This window comes from Plecotus auritus (assembly GCF_963455305.1).
Source record: "Plecotus auritus genome assembly, chromosome: 9".
Classification (NCBI taxonomy): Eukaryota; Metazoa; Chordata; class Mammalia; order Chiroptera; family Vespertilionidae; genus Plecotus; species Plecotus auritus.
In genome coordinates, this window is record NC_137783.1 from 150,597,637 (window position 1) to 150,619,563 (window position 21,927).

The window sequence follows — 21,927 nt, forward strand, 5'->3', positions numbered from 1 at the left end:
CTGTCACTCCTTGTTCCCCTGCCTCCCCGCAGAACTCGTTCGTGCCTTGGTTCCCACCATGAACCCCCAAACCTCTCTTGGACCTTCTTACTCTGACCAACCACCAAGATTGGAAAACTTCACTCTGGCTGCCCTGTGGGTTCAACACGGGAGCCCGAGGGCTGCATCCCTTGGCGCGTAATTAAGAAAAAGCCCACACACAGCTGTGATCAGCTCCCAGGCTGTGATCAACACACTCTCATCACGCACATCATAAACACCGAAGCTGCTGGAAACAGATTTTATTATTAATAAGGCACATGGTACAAAACAATCAGAATATTCCAAGGACATTCAGCAAAAGGCTTTGTCCCAAAGGACAGGCAGGAAAGGTTGACACAATGGATGCTTAGAAAACAGGAGAAAGACAGGAGTAAAAACAAGTAATTTGTGTACACACACATCCGCCACACCCACAGGCCCCCGGGGCCCATCAGATAAGAATTCACTTGGCATCAAAACAGTGAGTGGGACTAGAGGGCCAGAGGGCTGGGAGCCAGACAGGCTGGGCAGCGGGGAGGCGAGTGACTCCAGGCTGGGACACCTTTTATTGTGATGAATAAGGAAGTCCCTGCTGCCCGAGGCAAGCCCACCTCAAACACCTGGAGTGTCCCAACGCCAAGGGAGGAGGTGGCTCTGGCATCTGGAGACAGGCGGCTGGCATTTCCTCGCCCACGTCCCGCCAGGAAGGGGAGACAAAGAGAGCCCTGAGCTGGCTGAGCAGGCGCTCTGCCCTGGGAAAGTCCCAGGAAGCCGGCCGGCCCACCAGAGGAGCCCAGGGCCGGGGAGGAGCTCCTGGGCTGGCCACGCCCAGCGCCACACTCACCTCGGCCATTTGTTCCCAAGAAAGAGGAGACGGGCTGTTGGGGTGGGACTTCCCGCATGGCCCGCCCCAGGGCCACCTCTGAGGGGGAACCGGGCTCTGAGGGTGTGGCGTTCTCTTGAGTTGCCCCAGAGTTTACTGGTTTCAAGGAACCGAAGCTGATGAGTAAAAACTAAAACAAACCTGAAGCCCCGGGGGTTTGGGGGTTTGGGAGCTTCTCCGAGTGGGGGGTGGGGGTCTGGTGGGCCTGCTGGTCCCGGACAGCCTCCAGCACAGTGACATCACCAAAACTAGCAAAGAGGCACTTTCCTTCTGGTCAGAGTGTCTCCTGCGCACAGAGAGGCCTGAGTGAAGGCACAGGGTGCCCCCTGCTGAGCTGGGCCCTGCCCAGCTCTCTCCAGTTCCATCCATCCAGGGAGGGCATGAGTGCGGGCCTCTCCTCCCGGTCCTGCCACCAGCCGTGGTTCAGCTCTGGAGGCCCCGGCCCACCCTGCCAGGGACGGCCCGCCTGGCAGCATGCGTGGAATGCTGGCCAACACCCAAGTCCAGGGAATGGACCAAAGACACACACTGGACCTGCAGGTCCCAAGCCCTAGTCCTTGACCTCCTGCCGTGGGAGCCGCCAGTGGGGGCTTCAGAGCAGGAAACGCTGTCCATCTTGAGAGGGGCACACAGGCGAGTCCCTGGGTGAAAGGGGGAGACTGGGGCCTGATCAGATGGTCCTGAGATGGCAGGGGGGCCCACAGTCGGAAGGGCAGGCTGCGAGAGGGACCGGGTGGGATCCCTGAGCCAGCTGGGCACAGCCCGGCACCATCCCAAGCACAGAAGTCCCTGCTCCATACGTCGAGGTAGCCTTCTTCCAACCCGAGGGCCACACCGGGCCCTGCCCTCCCTGGCCCTCCTCCTGCCGGCGCCGGCACCACAGCCTCAGCTCTGCTCCGGGCGCTCGCTGGGCTGCACCACGGTGTAGCTCCCCTGGCCCAGGGAGAGCTGCCGGCTGAAGAAGGACGTGGTGCGCTTCGGTTTCACCGGCTTGATCTGCTCGCCTGTCGGGGAGGGAGGACTGCACTGAGGAGGGGGCTTCCCGGGGAGGCCCAGCCCCCAGGAAGCCTGGTGTGGGCTGAGCTTCCCTCTCCACATCGGCCAACGTCCTGGCCTCACTCTCCCACCCCAGCTCTTCCTCCAGTGACGGGATGGGTGGGTGGGCGTGTCACCAGCCCCCAATCAGGCAAATCAGTGTTTGAGTTTGCTGCTGGGCCAGCCGTGGTGCCTGAGGAGCTTTTGCTAAAACCTATTCAAGAACAGACCAAAGAAACAAAGTACCTGAACCTACAGGCCGGCTGAAGGTGAGCCTCAACAAGGCAAAAGAACTCTCACAAGTTCAGTTTCAAGCAGGTGACCAAGGTCAACACCAAGTCATAAATCATGTTGCTGCGGAACCTTTGGTAGGATGCGGTAAAAGTGGCACTCCACCTCTGTGACCTTCCTCCCCCCAAGCCGTAAGCCCAGCCTAATCCTGAGAAAAACACCCAACTCCCGTGAAGGGAATCCTACAATGTCCCTGACCAGCCCCCCGCCCCCCAGCGGCCAAGGTCATCAAAAGGAAAGTCAGAAACGGTCACAGCCAAGAGGAGCCTAAGGACACGTGACAACTGAACACCGTGTGGGGTCCCGATGGTTCATGAACTAAAAAAAGACATGAGGCTACCAGGCATCCTCAAACTACGGCCCGCGGGCCACATGCGGCCCGCCGAGGACATTTATCCGGCCCGCCGGGTGCCACTGCCTGTCCTGCTTAGCAGCCGACGCGTCCCGGGCCCGCAGTGCGCATAGGAATTTGTTCATAGTTTTTTTTTTTTAAACTATAGTCCGGCCCTCCAACGGTCTGAGGGACAGTGAACTGGCCCCCTGTTTAAAAAGTTTGAGGACCCCTGGGCTACACTAAGGACTTCAGTTAATAACACGATAACCAGCCCTCGCTGGTGGGGCTCAGTGGATAGAGCGTCAGCCTGCAGACTGAAAGGTCCGGGTCGATTCCTGACAAGGGCACAGGCCTGGGTTGCAGGCTTGATCCCCAGTGTGGGGCGTGCAGGAGGCAGCCAATCAATGATTCTCTGTCATCATTGATGTTTCTCTCTCCCTCTCCCTCTCCCTTCCTCTCTGACATCAATAATAAAAAAAAAAACACCCCGATATCAATATTGGTTCATTAATTACAATATATATGCCATGTTAATAGATGTTAATTTTTAAAAATTAAGCAAAAAAAGAAAAACGGGCAACATAAGTGAACAGTAATTCATGAAGAAAACATAAATGATCGTGCACATAAAAACGACCCAACTTCACTAGAATTCAAACTGCAAACCATGCATCTCTCCCCGGACAGTTAACACTCACTGCCTCTCAGATGTGAAAGACTAGGAACTGCCAGTGTCCGCGTGCCAGGTGTGGGTGCAGAAACGACGGGCCTCCTCTGAGTGGCAATGCAGACTTTACCAGTCCTTCCACAATGTCCTGTCTGCTCCAGGACCTGCTCCCGGACCCCACACTGCAGACATTGGGAGTTTCTAGTCTCCACGTCTGGACAGTCCTGAGTGACCACGTCTGTGAACGCAGCAGTGAGAAGGGGCAGAGCAGGACTCTTACCGCCAGGACCCCAGAGGCCTCTGCTGGGATCACAGAGCTCAGATGTGACGCTCACACCCAGCCCTCCTCTCAGCCAGAGGCTCTCAGCCCTCCCTCCCCTCGAGCTCCCCGTGGCCTGCATACTTTTACCATGAAGAGGTCACTCACCCTCCTCCACATAGTCGATGGTGGAGAGGTGCTGGATCCGGCTGCACACCACGCTGCCCTGTCTGCGTAGCTGGGGGCGCTGAGTAGGAGGTGGCAAGGAGGCGGAGGCGGAGGAGGGACCGGAGGCACCCTCCTGGGGGGCAGCGGGCTCTGAGGCCTGGCTCAGCTCGATGCAGTACTCGATGAGGCTGCTCATCAGTTCAGCCTGGGGAGGGGAGAGGCCAGTGTGAGGACTGGAGGGGGAGCCAGGGCCAGGCCCAGCCTTTCAGCCCCTGCAGAGCGAGAGGAACCAGAAGGACGTGCCCTGCCTCTCTAGTGGGGGAGGCACATGAGGAAACAAATACCATTCACACAAGAAAGCAAGTGGGGGCAGGTGCTCTGCGGGCCAGCGGGCAGGGCAGGCATCCCACCTGAGGTGACGTTAGGGGTCTATCCTGGTGGATGAGTAGGGGTCTGGGAGGTGGGTGGGAAAGAGAACATTCTACTTCGGAGGCACAGGTTGGGAAGGCGGCGGGCCGCTGCTATGGAGAGGATGAGATGCGGAGGAGAGGACGGGGCAGGCAGGCCTTTGCGCTGAAGGAACTGCATGCGTATTGGCCAGAAAAAGCCTGCAGGCCCCTGAGGGGAGGAAGGCAGCAGTGAGGTCATGGGGGAGGGGTGGGTGGCTCCCACTGAGCACATTCTTCAAAAGTGAAGCCTTCTCAACAAATGTGAAACACATCCTATATGATGAAAGCCTAATATGCAAATCGATCGCACGGTGGAATGATGATCACCGGGGGGTGAGGCCAGTGAGCAGGTGGCACCAGGCCAGCCAAGATGGGTGCCAGCAGGCAGAGGGAGGGGATGGTGATTGGGGGGCAGCAGCAACCGGCGGTGGCAGAGGGGCGATTGGGGGGAGGGGGGCGCAGCTGCTTGTCCCCCGATTGCCCTGCAGGTCGCCTCCCACAGAGGGAGGTCACTGGCGGTGGCAGCAGGGCGATGGGGGGTGGGGCCGGCCGCTCGCCAGTCAGTGCCATCCCCCAATCGGCCCGCCAGTCACCTCCAGCAGAGGGAGGCCACTGGTGGCAGCGGCAGCGGTCACCTTCCATAGAGGGAGGCCAGACAAGCCATCAGTGGGACATCCCCCAAGGGCTCCCAGACTGCACAGAGAGGGTGCAGGCTGGGCTGAGGGATCCCCCCAAGAGTGCATGAATTTTCGTGCACCAGGCCTCTAGTCTATATATATAAAAGGCCAATATGCTGTGTCCCTCCAACCATCTGACCAGTCGCTATGACACGCACTGACCACCAGGGGGCAGACGCTCAACGCAGGAGCTGCCTTGACACACACTGGCCATTTACAAAGAAACAGCACCGCGGACCTGGTGCCAACAAAGCAACACTCAGCTTCCCCCAAGTGGGACACAGGCCCCGCCACCACCCTGAACAACAGCCCACCAAATGGTGCAAAATGTGGCCCACAGCCCAGAAATGGTCGCTGTGGGCACCGGGTAATGATGTCACATAGCAACACCCGGCTTCCTCTCCCTAGCAACTAGCCTCCTTGGAGTTTCTTCAGGCGAGGAACATGATTTGCTTTATAGCCAGGTGCAAACATTTCACACTTTACCAAATGTCTGTGAATCATTTTCCTGTGCCTCATCTCTTTTGATCCTCACAGAAGTCCTGGAGTAGGTAGATAGGAGACTTGGTGGAATCCTATTTTCTTTTCATTAGCCGGAAAATGAAGATTTATAAAGTTTAAAAGTAGTAAAAAATGGTGGACCTTGAAAATAACTTCAGGTTTTCTCACTGCGCAGAATATAGTCAAACACTGCTGCAGTTAAATATTTCACCCTTTGTTCTCCCTGTGTGATTTACAATAATCTGCTCCGTGTTGATATTTACTGCTGTGTTGCTGACAATTACCTGAAAGAGAAGTTGGGGTGCTTCACTGGGCTGGAGAAAGTTTAGCTACATCAGAAAGCAGGTCTAATTAAGCAAGTTTATTCAATATACATATATATAAAAGGCTAAGTAGACTCACGCATGCGCGATACATATAAAGCTCTCGCTGGCACCAATCGCACATGTATGTTTCGATCTGTCACTATCGATCATGAATTTGGTTGACACTTCTATTATAAAGGGTGAATAGCAATATTAAAACATTTCTTCTAATTAATTTCCTTTCAATGTGCACGAATCCGTGCACCGGGCCATTAGTGTTGATATAAAAGGAGAAGTGCTCAGATGTCAGTGAGCACAGTCTGGGCATAGGACAGGGATGTCAGGGGGCTGATAGGTCCACAGACAGAAAGCTGTTGGTGGGGGGTGTCCCTGTCAAGCAACACCTTTACTGGGGGCCCACCTTGTGCCAGGCACTGCTGTAGGCAGTGAGATACAGCAGGGACTCTTAAGAAGAAAACCCACTGTGGGAAGTAGGGTGGCCCCCTGGTGACAGATGTGGTCCGGACCTGCCTACCCACCCCGGGCCCAAACCCTGCATAGTCCAGAAGGAAGAGCCAGCATCCTGTTCTCCAGATCTGCCTCCTTTTCCCCACCAAGGGAGAGTGGACAGTGGGCTGGGCAGGCGGGACAGAGGGCCCTGAGCTGCAAGCACAAAGGAAAGCCCTCCAGGTTCCTCTAGCACAGCGTGACGCTCCTGAGCACAGCCATTACAACAGCCACATTCAACACAACTTAATATCCATTCACGATAAAACTCAGCAAGCCAGGAACAGAAGGGCACTTCCTTTTCATCTATGAAAAACCCACAGCTAACATCGCACGTGTGAGAGCGGGACTGAACGCTCTTAAGATCAGGAGCAACCCAAGGATGTCTGCTCGCGGGGACTCAACTCTACTGGAGGCCCGAGTGACTGCCATCAGGCCAGGCAAGACAAGAGGCATGCAGATTGGGAAGTCAGATACACCTGTCCCTATTCACAGATGACAAAACTGTCAACAGAGAAAATCTACAAAAAACTACTAGAACTAGTGAGTGACTTTAACAAGCTTAGGACATAAGGACGTGCGGATAACAGAAGCAACTGCATTTCTATATACCACAATGAACACCTGGAAATTGAAGTTACTGAAGCTTAAAACATACCACCTACTATGCAGTTTCAAAAGGCTGCATAGCACCAAAGAGAAAAAAGAAATACTTAGGGATAAATCTAATAGAAGATGTACAAGATTTATATGCCACAAACTGTATTAGTGAAATAAATCAAAGACCAATAAATGGAGACAATGCAAATAAATGAACTGGATGACTTAAAAATATTTCTGAAAAGACAATGTTAGGAAAATGAAAAGTCAAGACAGACTGAAAGAACACTCTTGCAAAACCCACATCTGATAAGAGACTGGTATGCAGACTATGTAACAAGCTCACTCAATAAGAAAACAAATAACTCAATAAACAAAGCACAAACCTTTTGAACAGACACTCCATCAAAAGAGATGTATGGATAGCAAATAAATACACGAAAAGATGGTCACATCCTTAGTCGTTAGGAAAATGCAAATTAAAACCACAATGCGTCTCTCTCACATCGATGTTTTTCTCTCTTTCTCCCTCCCTCCCTTCCACTCTCTCTAAAAATCAATGGGAAAATATCCCTGGGTTAGGATTAACAAACACACACACAAAAAACCCCACATAAATGACACTTCACTATTACAAAGTAATGAGAATGGCCAACAAGCAAATGAAACTGACAGTACCAAGTGCTGACAAGGACGCAGAGGGGCCAAAACCGTCAGACACGGGTGGAAACGCAAATAGGACAGTCACTTAGGAAACAGTCTGATAGTGTCTATATAACCCAGCAATCCACCCCCACGTGGTGACAGAAATAATGCCAATAAAAAATGGGCAAAAGATGTGAATGGCTGGTGCGGCTCAGTTGGTTCGAGTGTCATTCCTGGTCAGGGCACATACCCAGGTTTCAGGTTCAATCCATAGTTGGGGCTTGTGCAGGAGGCAACCAATCAATGTTTCTCTCTCTTTCTCTCTTTCTTTCTCTTAAAAAAAAAAAAATGTGAACAGGCATTTCACCTCTAGGACGATACACAAACAGCAAATAAGCTGCTCCATAGCTTGTCTGTGGTGGTGGTAGTCGTCAAAACTCACTCTTAAAATGGATGCATTTTATTGTAAATTATGCCTCAATGAAGTTGAATAAAAAAACAGAAGAAAATAATTAGAAGGAGATACCGCTACTCCCCCACCAGTGGCTAAAATGAACACAAAAAGACTGACAGCGTTGGCCCATACGGCTCAGCTGGGTGCTGCCTGTGCACTGAAAGGTTGCTAGTTCAGTTCCTAGCCAGGGCATATGCCCGGGTTGTGGTTCGATCCCTGGTTAAGGCGTGTGCAGGAGACAGCTGATCAATGTTCAGCTCTCACATCAATGTTTTCCTCTCTCTCTCTCCCCCTTCCTCACTCTCTAAAATCAATAAAAATTTAAAACAAAACCAAACCCTCCCACAGACGGGTAACAGTAGGTGTTGGAGCTTGTTTTATCAACTCTCATCTACCCCTGCAGAGTGCAGACCGGTACATCCGCTTCGAAAGCTGGCAGTGCCCACAAAAGCTGAGCGCGGCCCACTGTGACGCAGCCACTGCACTCCTGTGTGGACCCAGATAAGCAGCACTGCCTGCAGCAGTCCCCAACTAGAAACCAGGGTCCATCAGCGACAGAATGGAGGGGCCAAGGAGGAGCTCACGGACTCAATGCTGAGCGAGAAACCAGCCACAGGAACACACTGGGGGAACCACTGCTAGAAGGTTCGAAGACAGACAGAATGACTCTGGCATGATGTAAGTCAGGAGTGGGGGAGGGGGGATGATTCTTCAGTGGGGGAAAGGGCTGGAAGGGTGCTTGAGGGGTCTCCTAGGGTCCTGGCTCTACTTCCTAATCTGAAAGGTGGCACATGGGTTTGTTTTGGGAAAATCTATCGAGTTATACACTTAGGATTTGGGTACCTTTCTGTGTATTATAATTCAATACAACATTTACTTAAAAAAGAGGTCTAAAGTAGTAATGTAAAATTTATGGTCATCAGCATAAAGATGGGGCTAGTGGAGCAAAGCCGTGAGAGGGAAGAGCTTCTGGACATAAGCAGGGGGAGAAGTCCCTGGAGAGGCCCCGGAAAGGAGGGCCAGCAGGGGACAGAGAGGCCAGAGGTCAGGGAGCTGCAGCAGGAGACAGAGAGGGGTCTCCAGGAGCACAGAGTCAAGCTGAGACAGAGAAGGAAGACAGACACCTGTGCACCACGCAGGCAAGGCAGAGTCTGCTGGGCTTAGAGCAGGGGAGTGCAGGGAGCAGGGGGAGGGCAGGGAGCACGGGGAGGGCAGGGAGCAGGGGGAGGGCAGGGTGCAGGGGGAGGGCAGGGAGCAGGGGGAGGGCAGGGAGCAGGGGGAGGGCAGGGAGCAGGCGGAGGGCAGGGAGCAGGGGGAGGGCAGGGAGCAGGGGGAGGGCAGGGAACAGGCGGAGGGCAGGGAGCAGGGGGAGGGCAGGGAGCAGGGGGAGGACAGGGTGCAGGGGGAGGGCAGGGAGCAGGGGGAGGGCAGGGAGCAGGGGGAGGGCAGGGAGCAGGCTGGCTGCAAAGGGTGAGGGGGACGGGAAGGGAGGCACAGAGTGGAAAGCCGTGTGGCCCTGCAAGGCCTAGGGCCCCAGGCGGGGCAGGAGGGCCGTGGGATGTGTGCTTTCAGAGAGTCCCTGGGGCGCTGTTACCTGCAGAGGAGCTGAGAGGACAGGCGAGAAGAACACCATGCTGACTGGCCCTGTGGGAGGGGCAGGCTCTCCATGATGAGGGGAGAGGGGCAGGTTGGGGGTGGGGTGGGAAGACCTGGTACTGAATGAACTGGACAGTAAATGGTGGCACAGGTGCAGAGGGGCCCTAACCTTTCTGGGCCTGTCCCTCATCTCAGAGCAGCCAACTCCCAGGGGGCCTCAAGGACAGAGGGAGCCGATGTGGGTGGTCGCACAGCACTGGGAAGCCCTCAACACACAGCCGCCACCGGTGTGTGTGACTCTCCAGGCCAGGCCCAGCTAACTCGCGAGTGTGGCTCAGGCCAGCAGAAGCCAGCGCCCGGTCCCCTGGACCTCAATGGCCCTTTCACCTCCTTGCCAGCCTGGAGCCTCCAATAGGCTGGGCCCCCTGAGCCCACCTCCCCCAGCCCCCCCCCAGTGCAGGCCACCCCCACTACCTGCTTGGAATAGATCTTGAGCAGCTTGTTGACTGGGGTGCCCTCATTGTTGCCATCAAACTCCAGCCACAGGACAGACTCCTCCTCCTCGGGGGACGTGTGGTCCCAGGACAGCTCCTGGAAGCGCAGGCCCAGCAGAACGTGCTGGTCCGCGGGAGAGGCAGAGCTTGGACCCCGGGGCAGAGGTCGCTCCCCCGCCCCACCTGGCTCGGCGCCACCAGAAGGGGACTCCTGGCTGTTTAACTCCAAGGCTGAGTCTGAATTCGTGAGTTTCTCCAGGGAGAGGGGTCCCTGCTTCCATCAAATCCTGGGAGGGGGCGGGGTCCAGGGAGGATGAGACACCCTAACCACAGTGCGTCTCACCAGTGGGTCCAGCCCAACAGGGTAGTCACGTGGGGGAAGAGGCAAGTGGGGAGGGAGACCCAGGAGCTGACCAAACTGTTCTGCTGGCCGCGGAGGGGCTCCTGAGCAGGTGCAGAAGCTGCCCACAGGGCGGCTGCCCACCCCACCTTCACCACAGGCGGCCAATGCAGGGGAGCAGCAGCACGCGGACCGCCCAGGAGGGCTCCTGTCGTGGGCATTTCTGGAAAACCAGCAGCTGCTCTCCCGCCATTGGAGGGCAGAAGAGCCCGGCCTGACGGTCCCTCCAGTCAGAGGCCTCACCCCAGCTGCAGCCTCCCTGCCTGGGCAGCCACTGCCCGGCACACTGGGCTGACCCAGAGCAGACCCAGAAAAGCCCGCAGGATGACAGTGCAGCCCGGGGACACCCGAGGGAGGGAGGGGTCCTCTCGGACAGGCCACCCACCCTGCCCCAAGGCCAACCACAGGCCCAGGGAAACCCAGAAGGCCTGGGTAAGGACCCCCCTCCCCTCCTCTCCACTGAGACCCCCAGGTCCCATCATGGAGGAGCTGGAGGTACCTTCTCCCTGTTGTCGATGACATGCACACCCTCCAGACTGATGGCTACAGTCACCGGCTTCCGTCCACCCCGGTGCAAAAAGCTCTGGGCTGGCTTGTCAACCTCGCCGTGGAAGAAGGCACACCTGGGGGAGGGGGAGCTGGGGTCAGCCTGTCCCTCCAGCACCAAGCGGAAGGTTCAGCATGCGGTTCATCCGCCAGCGAGTGCTCTGCCAGGCCCTTCGGTGACTGAAGGCTAAAGGGAAACGCGCCCCAGGGGAGGAAGAAGGCTTGGAGGCGGAGGCATCGCAGCTGGTGTGCAGGACAGGAGGGTCTGGACAGGCAGGAGGTGGAACTGAGGGGCACACAGAAGGGGGCACCACAGACAGAGGGAAGAGCATGAACCCAGGTGTGGACAGAGCCACCAGGAGCCCGAGGACTAGGTGAGCTGCTGGAGGTGGCCAGGCCGGGTCAGGGCCGGGAGAGCCCCTGCCTTCAGCAGCAGAGAGGGGGTCAAGGCTGCACCTGCTTGGGGCCCACGAGGGGCAGGAAGTGCCCAGGGAAGCAGCTTCAGGGCTTGACACAGAGAAGGGGAAAGCGTGAGTGGCTTTGGGATGCCACCCACTGAGCTGCCAGCCTCTCCCTCCTGCCCGGCCGTGTCCTCTCCGCTCCTGTGGCTGCCCTGGCCCTCCCCCTTGCCCTTGGCTAAGCCAGAGTCCTAGGCAGTCCCACCTCTGTGACTGCCTGCGCTGGCACAGTGGGCAGCACTGAAGACAAGCGCTTCCACCTGCAATTACTGAGCGCAGCCTCCATCACCGCCCGCAGTGCCACGCCTGGGAGACTTCACAGGCTTGGCCGAGGGCTGGGGAAACTGAAGCAACCAGAAGAAGGGCCACTGGCCACCCTCACCTCACGTTTTCACTCTACTGGGCCACCCCTATCAGCACACACTTCGCCTGTCACTGAATTAAAAACCTTCTGTCCCCACTGCACCCACTCACTGCTCATTCCACAGCATGGCTGCGTGGGAAAGTTGGCTACCTCACTGCCTCCAAGTTTTTCCCTCTCCTCCACCCGCTGCCGCCTCCACGATGCCGGAGCCAAGGACAACTGTCAGCCACACAGGACGTGTCGAACTTGACCCTGAAGCAGCAGCACGGGATGCTTGGTCACCCCCTCCTTGACACCTCCCTCTGCTTGGCCTGTAGAGACCCTCCCGCCTTGCTGGCTGGGGTCCTCTTTCCTCCACACGCACCTCCTTGACCGTCCCTTTGGGTCCCTGATTTCAAACACCATCCACGTGCTAATGACTCACCAGTCACTACCGAACTCCAGACCCAGAAACCAAAATGCCGGCTCGGAACAGCCACCTGGGTCTCTAGCGAGCGCCTCATGGGACAGAGGAGACGCCAGGGCTGTGGCTGCCTGGGACGGTGCTCACCCATAGTAGGGAAGCTCGTGGCACTTGGTGAGGTAGGCCTGGTAGTGGGTCCTCAGGGATGCCTCACGCTCGCTGTCGCCGCTGCCCACTTCCTTCACCTTGCGGTAGGCGCTGAGCAGGCCCTGCTCGCTGGTCCCAGCCTTGGCCCCACGGCCCCGGAGGGCAGCAAAGAGCCCGTGGCCTCGCTTACACAGGTGGGCAGGGAGGAAGGAGTCCAGTTTCTCCCTGTGGAGGGAGGAAGAGGAGGCTCAGCATGAGGCTCCGTGGCTGACATGCCAAGGTCCTTAGGTGCGGACACGCTCATGGCGGGGAGGGCAGACAGGAACTGCCAAGGGATCCCACTGCTGCCATCTCAACAGCACGCCTGACGGGAGAGAGGCCTGAAGGAAAAGTCGGGAGATGGAGAGAAGAGCCCAAACCAGGCCCGCCCCCCGAACCGGGCCGTGCCTGGGGAGCTCCATAACATCGGGGTCGTGAGTAAGGGAGATGTGGGTTCCTGAACTAGTGGAACTTTCACAACCAAAAATGGTGCAAGTGACCCAGAGCTACCAGTGTTTTATCTGCCAAACAGGGATGCAAGAAAACACCAACCTACAGTCCACAGGGGCAGGCAGGTTCGTGAAAGAAGGGGCATTTTCACTTACACACAGAGGAGGAAAGAGCCTGGGCGGGACACAGTCACGCAGCCCAGGGCCTCCAGGCCGCACGCTGGCGGTTCTGCATAAGCCAGTTGGCCTCGGTCTTTGAGCGCTGAGCGCCCGCCCTCCCCAAGCCTCGGCCTCCCACGTGTGACCTAAGGACACTGGTGTCCACGCCCATAGAAGGGCATTAGCGTGTGTCAAACAAGTATCGCTGCAGCTGTGCTTCTGACGAAGGGGGAGGGTCCCTGCTGGGGCTCCCGGAGGACCACAGCCCGGCCATGGGGAAGGGAGGGTGAGGAGAGGCCCAGGAGCAGGGCGGCATAAGGGGGGTTCTCCAGGGGGCTGCCCCCCTTCTCAGGACTGCCGGGGGCATTGTCATCATGTATGCTCCCCCAGTCCCTAACTGTGGCCACAATAAGCAAGCCCAGCTCCCTCCCGACCTCACATGGAGGCTAGCTCATCCTCAGGCACACCTAGGGCTCCTCAGGCCGGGGGCGCCCACAGACGTACTTCACCCGCCTCCCCAACGGGTCCCTCAGCCCAGGGCAGATGAGGAAAAGGAGGCTCAGAGAGGGGACGGCTCACCCACAGTCACAGTGTCAGGGCCAGCCCTAGGGCTGAGGCCTCCTGACGCCAGGACCCTGCAAGACCTAAGGCCAATTGTGAGTAGGATTCTGGGGCAACCCTCCCACCCTGCACCCCTGCCTCAGGCCACGCGGGCCTTCACCTCAAGGTGCAGGCCGTGGGCTGGCCGGGCTGGAAGGGCCCGAGCTGCACGCGGCACACCAGGGCGCCCAGGGCCTCGCAGTCCTCCACGTCGCAGGGGTACCGTGCCGCCAGCACGTTGCCCTTGGCCTCCTCATAGAGCAGCCGCAGGACCTCCTCGTCATGGATCTGTGTGGCAGGGAGGGGCTGCTCAGCTAGGTCAGGGCACCAGTGTCCAGGGATCTAGGGACAAGGGGAGGCTAAACACAGGGCACCAGACCTGCCTGGGGTTCGCGACCTCACCTGGAGCTCCCTCCGCTTTGGGAAAAACACGTTCCTTCGGAACTGCAGGGAAGGCTCATCTGGGGGGAGAGGCCGGGGTCACTGCCCAGCCCTCTCCCGACGGGCCAGTCCCCGACCCCCAGGCTCACCGACCATAACTGAGAAAGCCTGAGGGCTGTGCAGAGTGGGGTGTGTGGCTTATCTCGACAAGCTCGCTGACCTCCCAGCCCATCCTCTCCTGGGCTCCCCGCAGGTTCCCGGGCTCCCCCGCCAGGAGAGGCTGACGGGGCCCGGGAGCCAGTGCTCCAGCCCAGGCGCCCTGAGATAGGGCCCAGGAGCACCTCACCTGTGGACACGTCATCGTCCGGGGCATCGGTGAAGCGCAGCAGCAGTTCTGGCCACTGGCGGCCCAGCTTGTAGGGCTGGTGCTTGGGCTTCAGCTGCACCTCTGCAGGCGAGAGGGAAGCGACCTTGCAGCTCTGCCAGGGCAGCCGGAGGAACAGCGAGTGCATGGCCCGAGGCACACGCAAGCGCAACTGCCACCCGCCCCTCCGCAACATGACGGAGTCATGGTCCATGTCAACCGAGCAGGCACTAAAAGTCCAGAACGATTTAGGGGTACACTCTGCCATGCCCCATCCTCATTGCATCCAGAGAGAAAATGAGGCTCGGAGAGGTTAGGTTGCTTGTTCAAAGTCATACAGCAAAGGCAGCCTTTGACTGTTCCCTCCTGCGCCAGGGTAGGCCGGAGCCGAGAGGCTGCGCGGAGGGCAGGTGTGGGGTGGCGGTACAGGTGAACCCGGCACTGCCATTAAGAAGCAGAGCCCGAAGCTGGTAACTGAGAATCCAGGGGCTGCCCTCCCCTGGCCCTGGCAAAGCCTGGGTCTCCCCCTCACCAGCCCCCACCTCCAGCCTCTCCCCAGGGAGTTCCAGCTGACCTTCCGGCCTGCACACTCCTGGCCTCCATGCCCACAGATGCCAGGCCACCCAGCTCCCCCACCTCCTCCCCTTCTCTTGCTCCCTCTCCCACTCAGGCCTCCTTCAATCACTTGAACATGCCCAGCTCATTTGAGGCCTTTGCACTTGCTGTTCCTCCTGCCTCATACCCTTCCCCCAGGTCCTCACAGGGCTGGTTGGCTTGGGTCTCAGTTCAAGTGTCACCTCCCTGGGCCCTCAACTAAGGCAGCCCCTCTGTCACCTATCACACCAACTGCACCCCACTTGGTTGACTTTACAGTGGTTAGCACTATCTGACATCACCTCACTGTCGGTGCCCCCCGAGCCCGAGTGCCATGAGGGCAGGAGCACCCCTGTCCGGTCACTGTATCCCTGGCCCACCATGGGCCCTCACCACACTGGCCCCTCAGCCCCAACTGGCAGCAGGCTCAGGACTCAACAGCTCAGTCCGGGAATGACAAAGCAGCTTCATCTGTACACGCAGCCCGCAGCCTGGGAGAAGTCTGAGGCCATTTTCAAGACCATCTGGTAATGACTGAGGATGACTGCCAGGGGGAGGGGGGATGGCAATATGTACTCCATCAACTAGCTACCCCTGCCTCCTGACCCTTACCTTCCTCCTTCGCCCCTCCCACCAGAGGGCCGGGCGCCTTGTCCTGCCAGCCTGTTGACAAGGGTCCTTGTCTGTTCCCTGGACTTCCATCTGGATCCTCGTCGTAACGCAAAACAGTAGCCGCAGCCTCGAAAGTGGCCTCCCTCCCTGCCTACAGCCTCTTCTACCCAACCCCTACACTTAGCTTCTTTTTTATTTTATAATTGCCACTTTAATGTTTTAAAGTTGATTTTTAGAGAGAGAGAGAGGAAGGGAGAGGGAGAAGGAAAAGATGACAGAGAGGGAGAGGGAGAGAGAAAAACATCAATCGCCTGCCCCCTGCAAGCCCCCTACTGGGGACTGAGCCAGCAACCTGGCATGTGCCGTGACCTCTTGGTTCACAGGTCGACGCTCAACCACTGAGCCACACGAGCCAGGCTGCACTCAGCTTCTTGACATCCCTTTCTTCGCCCATGATTTCTCTGATCCTGATTTCCTGGTGCCCCAAGGCCCTCGTTTCCAACCTAGCTCCTTGGCTACACCCACGTGTAACCACCCCTGCCCCACCAGTCCCCAGGGGAACGTGCCATGTGCAGCAGCACTCCCTCCCTCCAGGAAGGGCTCCCTCAACCCCCCCGCGCTCGGCCGGACCCTCTGAGCACACTCTTTTTTTTTTTATTATTGATTTTTTACAGAGAGGAAGGGAGAGGGATAGAGAGCTAGAAACATCGATGAGAGAGAAACTGCACACCCCCTACTGGGCATGTGCCCGCAACCAAGGTACATGCCCCTGACCGGAATTGAACCTGGGACCCTTCGGTCCGCAGGCCGACGCTCTATCCACTGAGCCAAACCGGTTAGGGCTCTGAGCACACTCTTGAGACTCACTGAAGCCCAGAAGGACAGGGCCTGCCCAAGGCCATCAGAGTTAGTGGCTGAACCAGAACAGAGCTCTGCCCACTGAGCCTCCTGCTCCACATTTTTATTTATTTATTTAAATATATTTGTATTGATTTCAGAGAGGAAGGGAGAGGGAAGAGATAGAAACATCAATGATGAGAGAGAATCACTGATCAACTGCCTCCTGCATGCCCCCTACTGGGGATCGAGCCCACAACCAGGGCAGGTGCCCTTGAACGGAACAGAACCTGGGACCCTTCAGTCCGCAGGCTGATGCTCTATCCACTGAGCCAAACGGGCTAGCTGCCCCACACTTTAGACTGCAGGCTCCCTGGGAGCAGGGACACCTCTGACCCTGTTCCCCACTGTAATCCCAGCATGTAGGTGGCTGTCCAGAACGAGGCGGGCTCTGCACACACTTGTGAGATGAATGAGGTAACTGACCAGCGGCGCCCCCTGGACACACTGGAGGCGTGGACCTGAGGCAAGGGCGCTTCCTTCTGCCTATGGCCCAGCCCCAACCAGCCTTAAACTCCCAGGCCCAGCAGCTCGGAGAACTTCCATTCTCAGGACAGGACTACGCTGACCCATGGTCTGACACGCTTCCAGAAGGGGCCTTTCTGCCTGGAAACTCACCCAGACAGACAGACTGTCCCTGGAGCCCTGTTCCATGTAGAGTGTCAATGGCATTGAGAAGGCCAAACCCTTCCAAACATCCAGCTCAAAGGAAGAGCAGCTTTGGCAGACGGCACCCCCTCCCTGCCTCACAGCCCTGGGCATCCGTGAGCGCTCACCCACTCTAGGGGTGGGGGTGGGGCAAAGGTTCTGAGGGGCCGAGTCAAAGCTGAAGTGGCCTTTCAGCCTCCCTGAGCCCAGCGAGGGAACAAAGTGGGCACTGACTTCGTGCTGGGGCCTCCAGCCGCCCTCCTCCTGGACGAGGCAGGTCCCCAGGGCGACCAGGCCGCAGGGCCACACAGGCGGTCCATTCATTTCCATGAGGGGGAGCAGGAATGTGATGGGGAGGGAGGGGGCGGAGGAAGTGGGAGGAGGAAACAAGCCGTGTCCAGCTGTAGGGACAGGAGCCCGAGGCAGGGCCGGTCACGGGAACCACCACCCCGCCCCAGCTTTTCAAAGACACAAGTCCAGGGGCCCAGTCCTGCCCAGAAGCCTGGAGGGCGAAGGAGGGGCAGCTGAAGGGGGAGCAGCCGGAGGAGAATGGTCAGCAGCAAGAGGGTGGGCGAGAGCAGCAGCTGGGCAGGAAGTTCCAACTGCTGGGCAGGGTGTGGGGGGGACAGGCACCCACTCTCCCACCAAGCTAGCTGACAACCCCCGCCAGGGTAGAGGCACAAACCCCAACCACTAGGGGCCCCTGGGACCAGTCACCCCCTTCTTCTTTTTTCTTATTAAGGTATTACTATGTGTCCCCCCACCCACCTCCACCAGTCACCCCCTTCTTGTCCCTATTCCTCTACAAGGAAAGAGAAAGTTTAAGCTCAGAAAACATGCCTGGCCCTGGCTCCAGGTGGGGTGCTTCCTTCCCCCAGCCCTCCCCGAGTCCAAGCCAGGAGGCTGGAGGCCCTATTCAGAGGCCCCAGGGAACCCCCAGCCCTCCCCTCCCAGGCCTGAGGTCTGGAGAGCCACTGCCCTCAATCCCGCACCATCCCCGCCTTGGGAATCTCAGCCTGAAAGGGCAGGACACTGGTGGTCACAGGCCAGAAACCAGGCAGGCCGGAGGCCCCGCGGCACGAAGTCAGTTCCCACTCGACCTGCCTTCCCACCCTCAGGGAAGGTCTCGTCAGCGGTGGCAGCTTCCCGGGCTGATTACCACCCTGCTCCCTGCCCTCAAGAGCAGATGCAGTTCAAAGCGGTCAGCCGGGGGCCACCCAGGCTTCTGTTCTGACCTTGGTCCTACCTCTCGCTGGTCCCACCACCCCAACCTCAATTTCGTCATCTGCAAGTCAGGGCTGGGCCGTGAGGATAAGGTGAGACTCCGCTCACAAAGTGCCAGCTCAGGCGGCGGCACAGACCACGTGCTCGGGGCATGCAGACCGCTTCCCTCCCTGTCTCCTAGTCCCACTGCTGCTGCCCCAGGCTCCAGACTGGGGAGCTCGGCCCCTCCTCTGCCACCAGCAGAAAGGAGATGGGGGCAGAGGAGCCAGGCATGCCCTCAGGGCTCTGGGTCCTCAAAAGGGTGGACAGACAACTCCAGGACCCACACAAGTCCCACCTTTCCCTGACGCACAGTGGCCACAGCTTCTGGAAGCTAATCAGCAACCTTCCAACCTTCCCGCCTGGGCTTCTCCTTGCCAAGCCTTACCCAGCAGAGGGGAGACTAGCCAGAGGGCGAAGATCTCCAGGGCAATGTCCGGGAGCTGCAGGACCTCACGGATGGCGCGGTGCAGCTCGTGGGCACTGAGGGATGGCAGGCTCTCCACTGCCAGGGGCACCACGGTGTCATCCGCCAGATACACCAGCACATCAGCTGCTGCAATGGAAGCCAAGCAGGGTCAGCTGGGCCAGAGCTCAGGCACAGGCATGTCCCGCTGGGGCTGGAGCCCCCGCTCTACACCCTTGGGGGACCTAGGCTACACTCGAGAGACAGAGTCCCTGAAGGACTCTGTGCAGAATGCTGTGTTAGGACTTACTCAAGATGCTCACCCAGAAATCCAGCAACTCTGCCCCAGGGACTGGTCCCTAACCCCCAAAGGTTCAAATTAGGGCTGGCCACACACTCCCCTGGCAGCCCCAAGGGCTGTTCTGTGCTTCTTCCTTGAAGGAGAACATTCCATCGGTGGGGATGGAGGCAGATAGGCTCAATCCATCAGGTTACAGCAGTTGGTGTATCAGGTTGGGAGGGGGAGAGCTGGGGACCCACTATTATCCTGGGGCAAGTTGCTGTCTCTCTCTCTGGCCCAGGCTAAGATGGCAACTGAGGATTCAAGGCCACCCCAGGGCAAAGCAAGATCCAGGGCTCAGCTTCCTTTGAACTCTTCAAGCCTCGGAATGCAATACCATGGCTTTCAGGACAGGCCAGGGGAAGAACAAGTTGAGCCTTCCCTTGTGACAGCCTCTGGGATTCCTATTTGGAGCCCAGAGCCACAGGGAGACCCTGGGAAGAGCAGCCAGATTCAAAGCCCCCTCCCTGGAACCGCAGCTACCCTGAAGGAGCACTGAGCGTGGAGGCCAGTAATCCGGGTTCCAGTCCTCGGCCAGCTCCTGGCTACCTGGCTGACTTCAGCGGGTCAGTGTGAGTTAGGCTGCCTCACCCGTAAAGCAGGGCTAACACCCCTCCCTCAAAGAGTGGCTGTGAATCAAATGAGGGGAAGCCTGTGAAAGGCGAGGGCGTAGTTTATCATTGATACAAGTGAAGGTGCCTTTTAGATACCCAGTCTATTCCCCAACAGCTACTTTCTTTTTAAAAATATGTATTTTTATTGATTTCAGAGAGGAAGGGAGGAGAGAGAGAGAGAAACATCGATGATGAGAGAGAATCATAGATCCGCTGCCTCCTGCATGCCCCCTACTGGGGATCAAGCCCGAAACCCGGGCAAGTGCCCTGACCTGTGACCTCCTGGTTCATAGGTCAATGCTCAACCACCGAGCCACGCTGGAGGCAGCAGCTACTTTCTTGGGAGATCATAAAATAATCTCCAGGAGGCTGAGAGTCAGACCCACTTTTCAGGCAGGGAAAACAAGGCACTGGAGGCTCTGGTATCCTGTGACACAACCTCTCCAGGGCCCGATTTCCTTCCCATCAGATGAAAATAACGATCCCTTTCAAAAGGGTGTTTGTGGAAAAGAAATCCAACCAAGAAAGTGAACGTGTCGCTTTTCATTCATAAGACTTTTAAATTGCGCAGCTACATGTAACAAGCTCATTTTACAAATGAGGGAAGGGAGATTCAAGAAGAGTGCCGGCCAGGGCCGAGGAGCAGTTGGTTAGAGTGGCATCCTGATATGCCACGGCTGTGGGTCTGATCAGGGTCAGGGCGCATGCAATGAATGCATCAATAAGTGGAACAACGAATCAATGTCTCTCTCTCTCTAAAAATCAATTAAAACTTTTTTAAAAAAGAGTACCCAACTTGTAGCCTAGTAACAGTACCCAGGACCTCTGATAGACTTGGGTCACTCTTCCACACCTCACCATATCTCATTTGTTAATTAACACAGATTCTCTTTAATGGAACAGACGAGGAGCCAGGGCCACTCCCTCAGGGCTGGGGCCCTAGAAAGGTATAGCGGGGAGATGGGGACAGGAACACACCTCGGGCTCCCACGGAGGACACACTGCTTCGATGGGACCGCTCAGCGGGGCCGGGCTGCCCGGCACTGCCTTCCGTCCCGTCCATCTGCGGAGGGAAAGAGAAAGAGCAGTTACTGGGGGTCGAGCGTTGGGGGCCTCTCACTGAGGAAGGAAGGGGTCCGGGGCTGATCTGCGAAAGTGAACAATGGTGGCTGGAGGCACTGGTGTGCAGACGCGAGGGGTGGGATGGGGGTCTTCAGCTAACTCCAGGTCAGGGTTGGTGGGAGGGGCCAGGCCCTGACGGTCAGGAGCGGGTGGAAGCTCGGCTCGCTGCCAGCCCAGGCAGGGAGGGCACCGCGCAACCTCCGAGCGGGAGCCGGCGCAGGCGTCACCGCGCTCTTACCTCGCAGGGACGCAGTGCCAGCCGCCTCAGCCCAGGCTGCTGCCTGGACTCTGACCCCCGGCTCCGGTTCGGGTCGGCCGCCCGCCAGGACTCCGACTCCCCGCCTCGGGCTCCAGCTCCCGGGCTGCGACGCGGAAGCCCGGGCAGAGGAAGCGCAGCGCCGCAAGCCCCGCCTCTCCGGCCCGCGGGAGCCAATTGGAGTCCGGGGCCGCCACGCACGCGCTCTGCCCGGTGCCCGCGCGTTCACGGCCGCCCGCGGTCCTGCGCATGCGCGGGCCCGGCAAGCCTGGGTCACACACTTGATTAGTCTGGTCACACCCTGGAATGGCCGCGCTGCAAACCCCTGTGACCAAGGGCGAGTGGCCCCCACGCCGATGGCCTCTAACAAGGTGTGGAAGGTTCTAGGCAATCGGGGATCTGGGCATAGTGACTTTGAGCCTGTTCCCCGCACCTGTGAAAAGGAGATGCCTCCTGGATGGTCAGGGGTTCCCGCTGTGCTGGGTGCTGGGTAAAGGTGACCCAGGCAGCCGCCTGTACTGCAGCACCCGTGAGGGGTGACGGGCCCTTCGCTGTGGTCAGGAGACTGCGTCCCTGTCCTGACTCATCCCGGACAAGCCCCTTCCCCTCCGGGCCTGTTTCCTGGTCTGTGAAAGGAGGATGCCCTCCAAGGACCTTCCGATTACGTGCCAGGCCGGGCACACTGGTTCTTCCAGGAGCAGCCACAAGAGCCCCTGCCATCGTACACACACGGTCTCAGAGACCGCGAGGCCTTCCCAAGGCTGGGAAAGGCATTGGGGCTGGAAGAGCAGGTGTGAAACCGCCTGTCCCCAGGGCCACGTCACCAACATGCCCTGGCAACGCCAGCTTGTGTGCCTGAAGTGTGGATCTCAGGGAGAAAAACAGGTCCATGGGGCGCCTTCCGGAACTAGAGGAACAAGAGGTTGTTCCAAGTGACCGCAGTGAACTTGGTGGTCAGCAGAACCAAGAGGGGTTTGCG

The 21,927-nt window shown here is 58.0% G+C and overlaps 1 protein-coding gene across 1 annotated transcript; it reads right to left on the reverse strand.

The window, feature by feature from the left end:
- Positions 1–261: 261 nt before the first annotated feature.
- FRMD8 (FERM domain containing 8) lies at positions 262–21,095 on the reverse strand. The gene is made up of 11 exons (XM_080641549.1): positions 20,931–21,095; positions 20,549–20,633; positions 18,599–18,766; positions 14,179–14,280; positions 13,854–13,912; positions 13,573–13,739; positions 12,205–12,429; positions 10,786–10,909; positions 9,867–10,010; positions 3,659–3,863; positions 262–1,908 (listed from the first exon to the last, which is right to left on the reverse strand). Exons 2-11 carry the CDS (start codon positions 20,631–20,633, stop codon positions 1,790–1,792), a joined length of 1,398 nt encoding a protein of 465 aa, XP_080497675.1. The 5' UTR covers positions 20,931–21,095; the 3' UTR covers positions 262–1,789.
- Between the last annotated feature and the right edge of the window lie 832 nt (positions 21,096–21,927).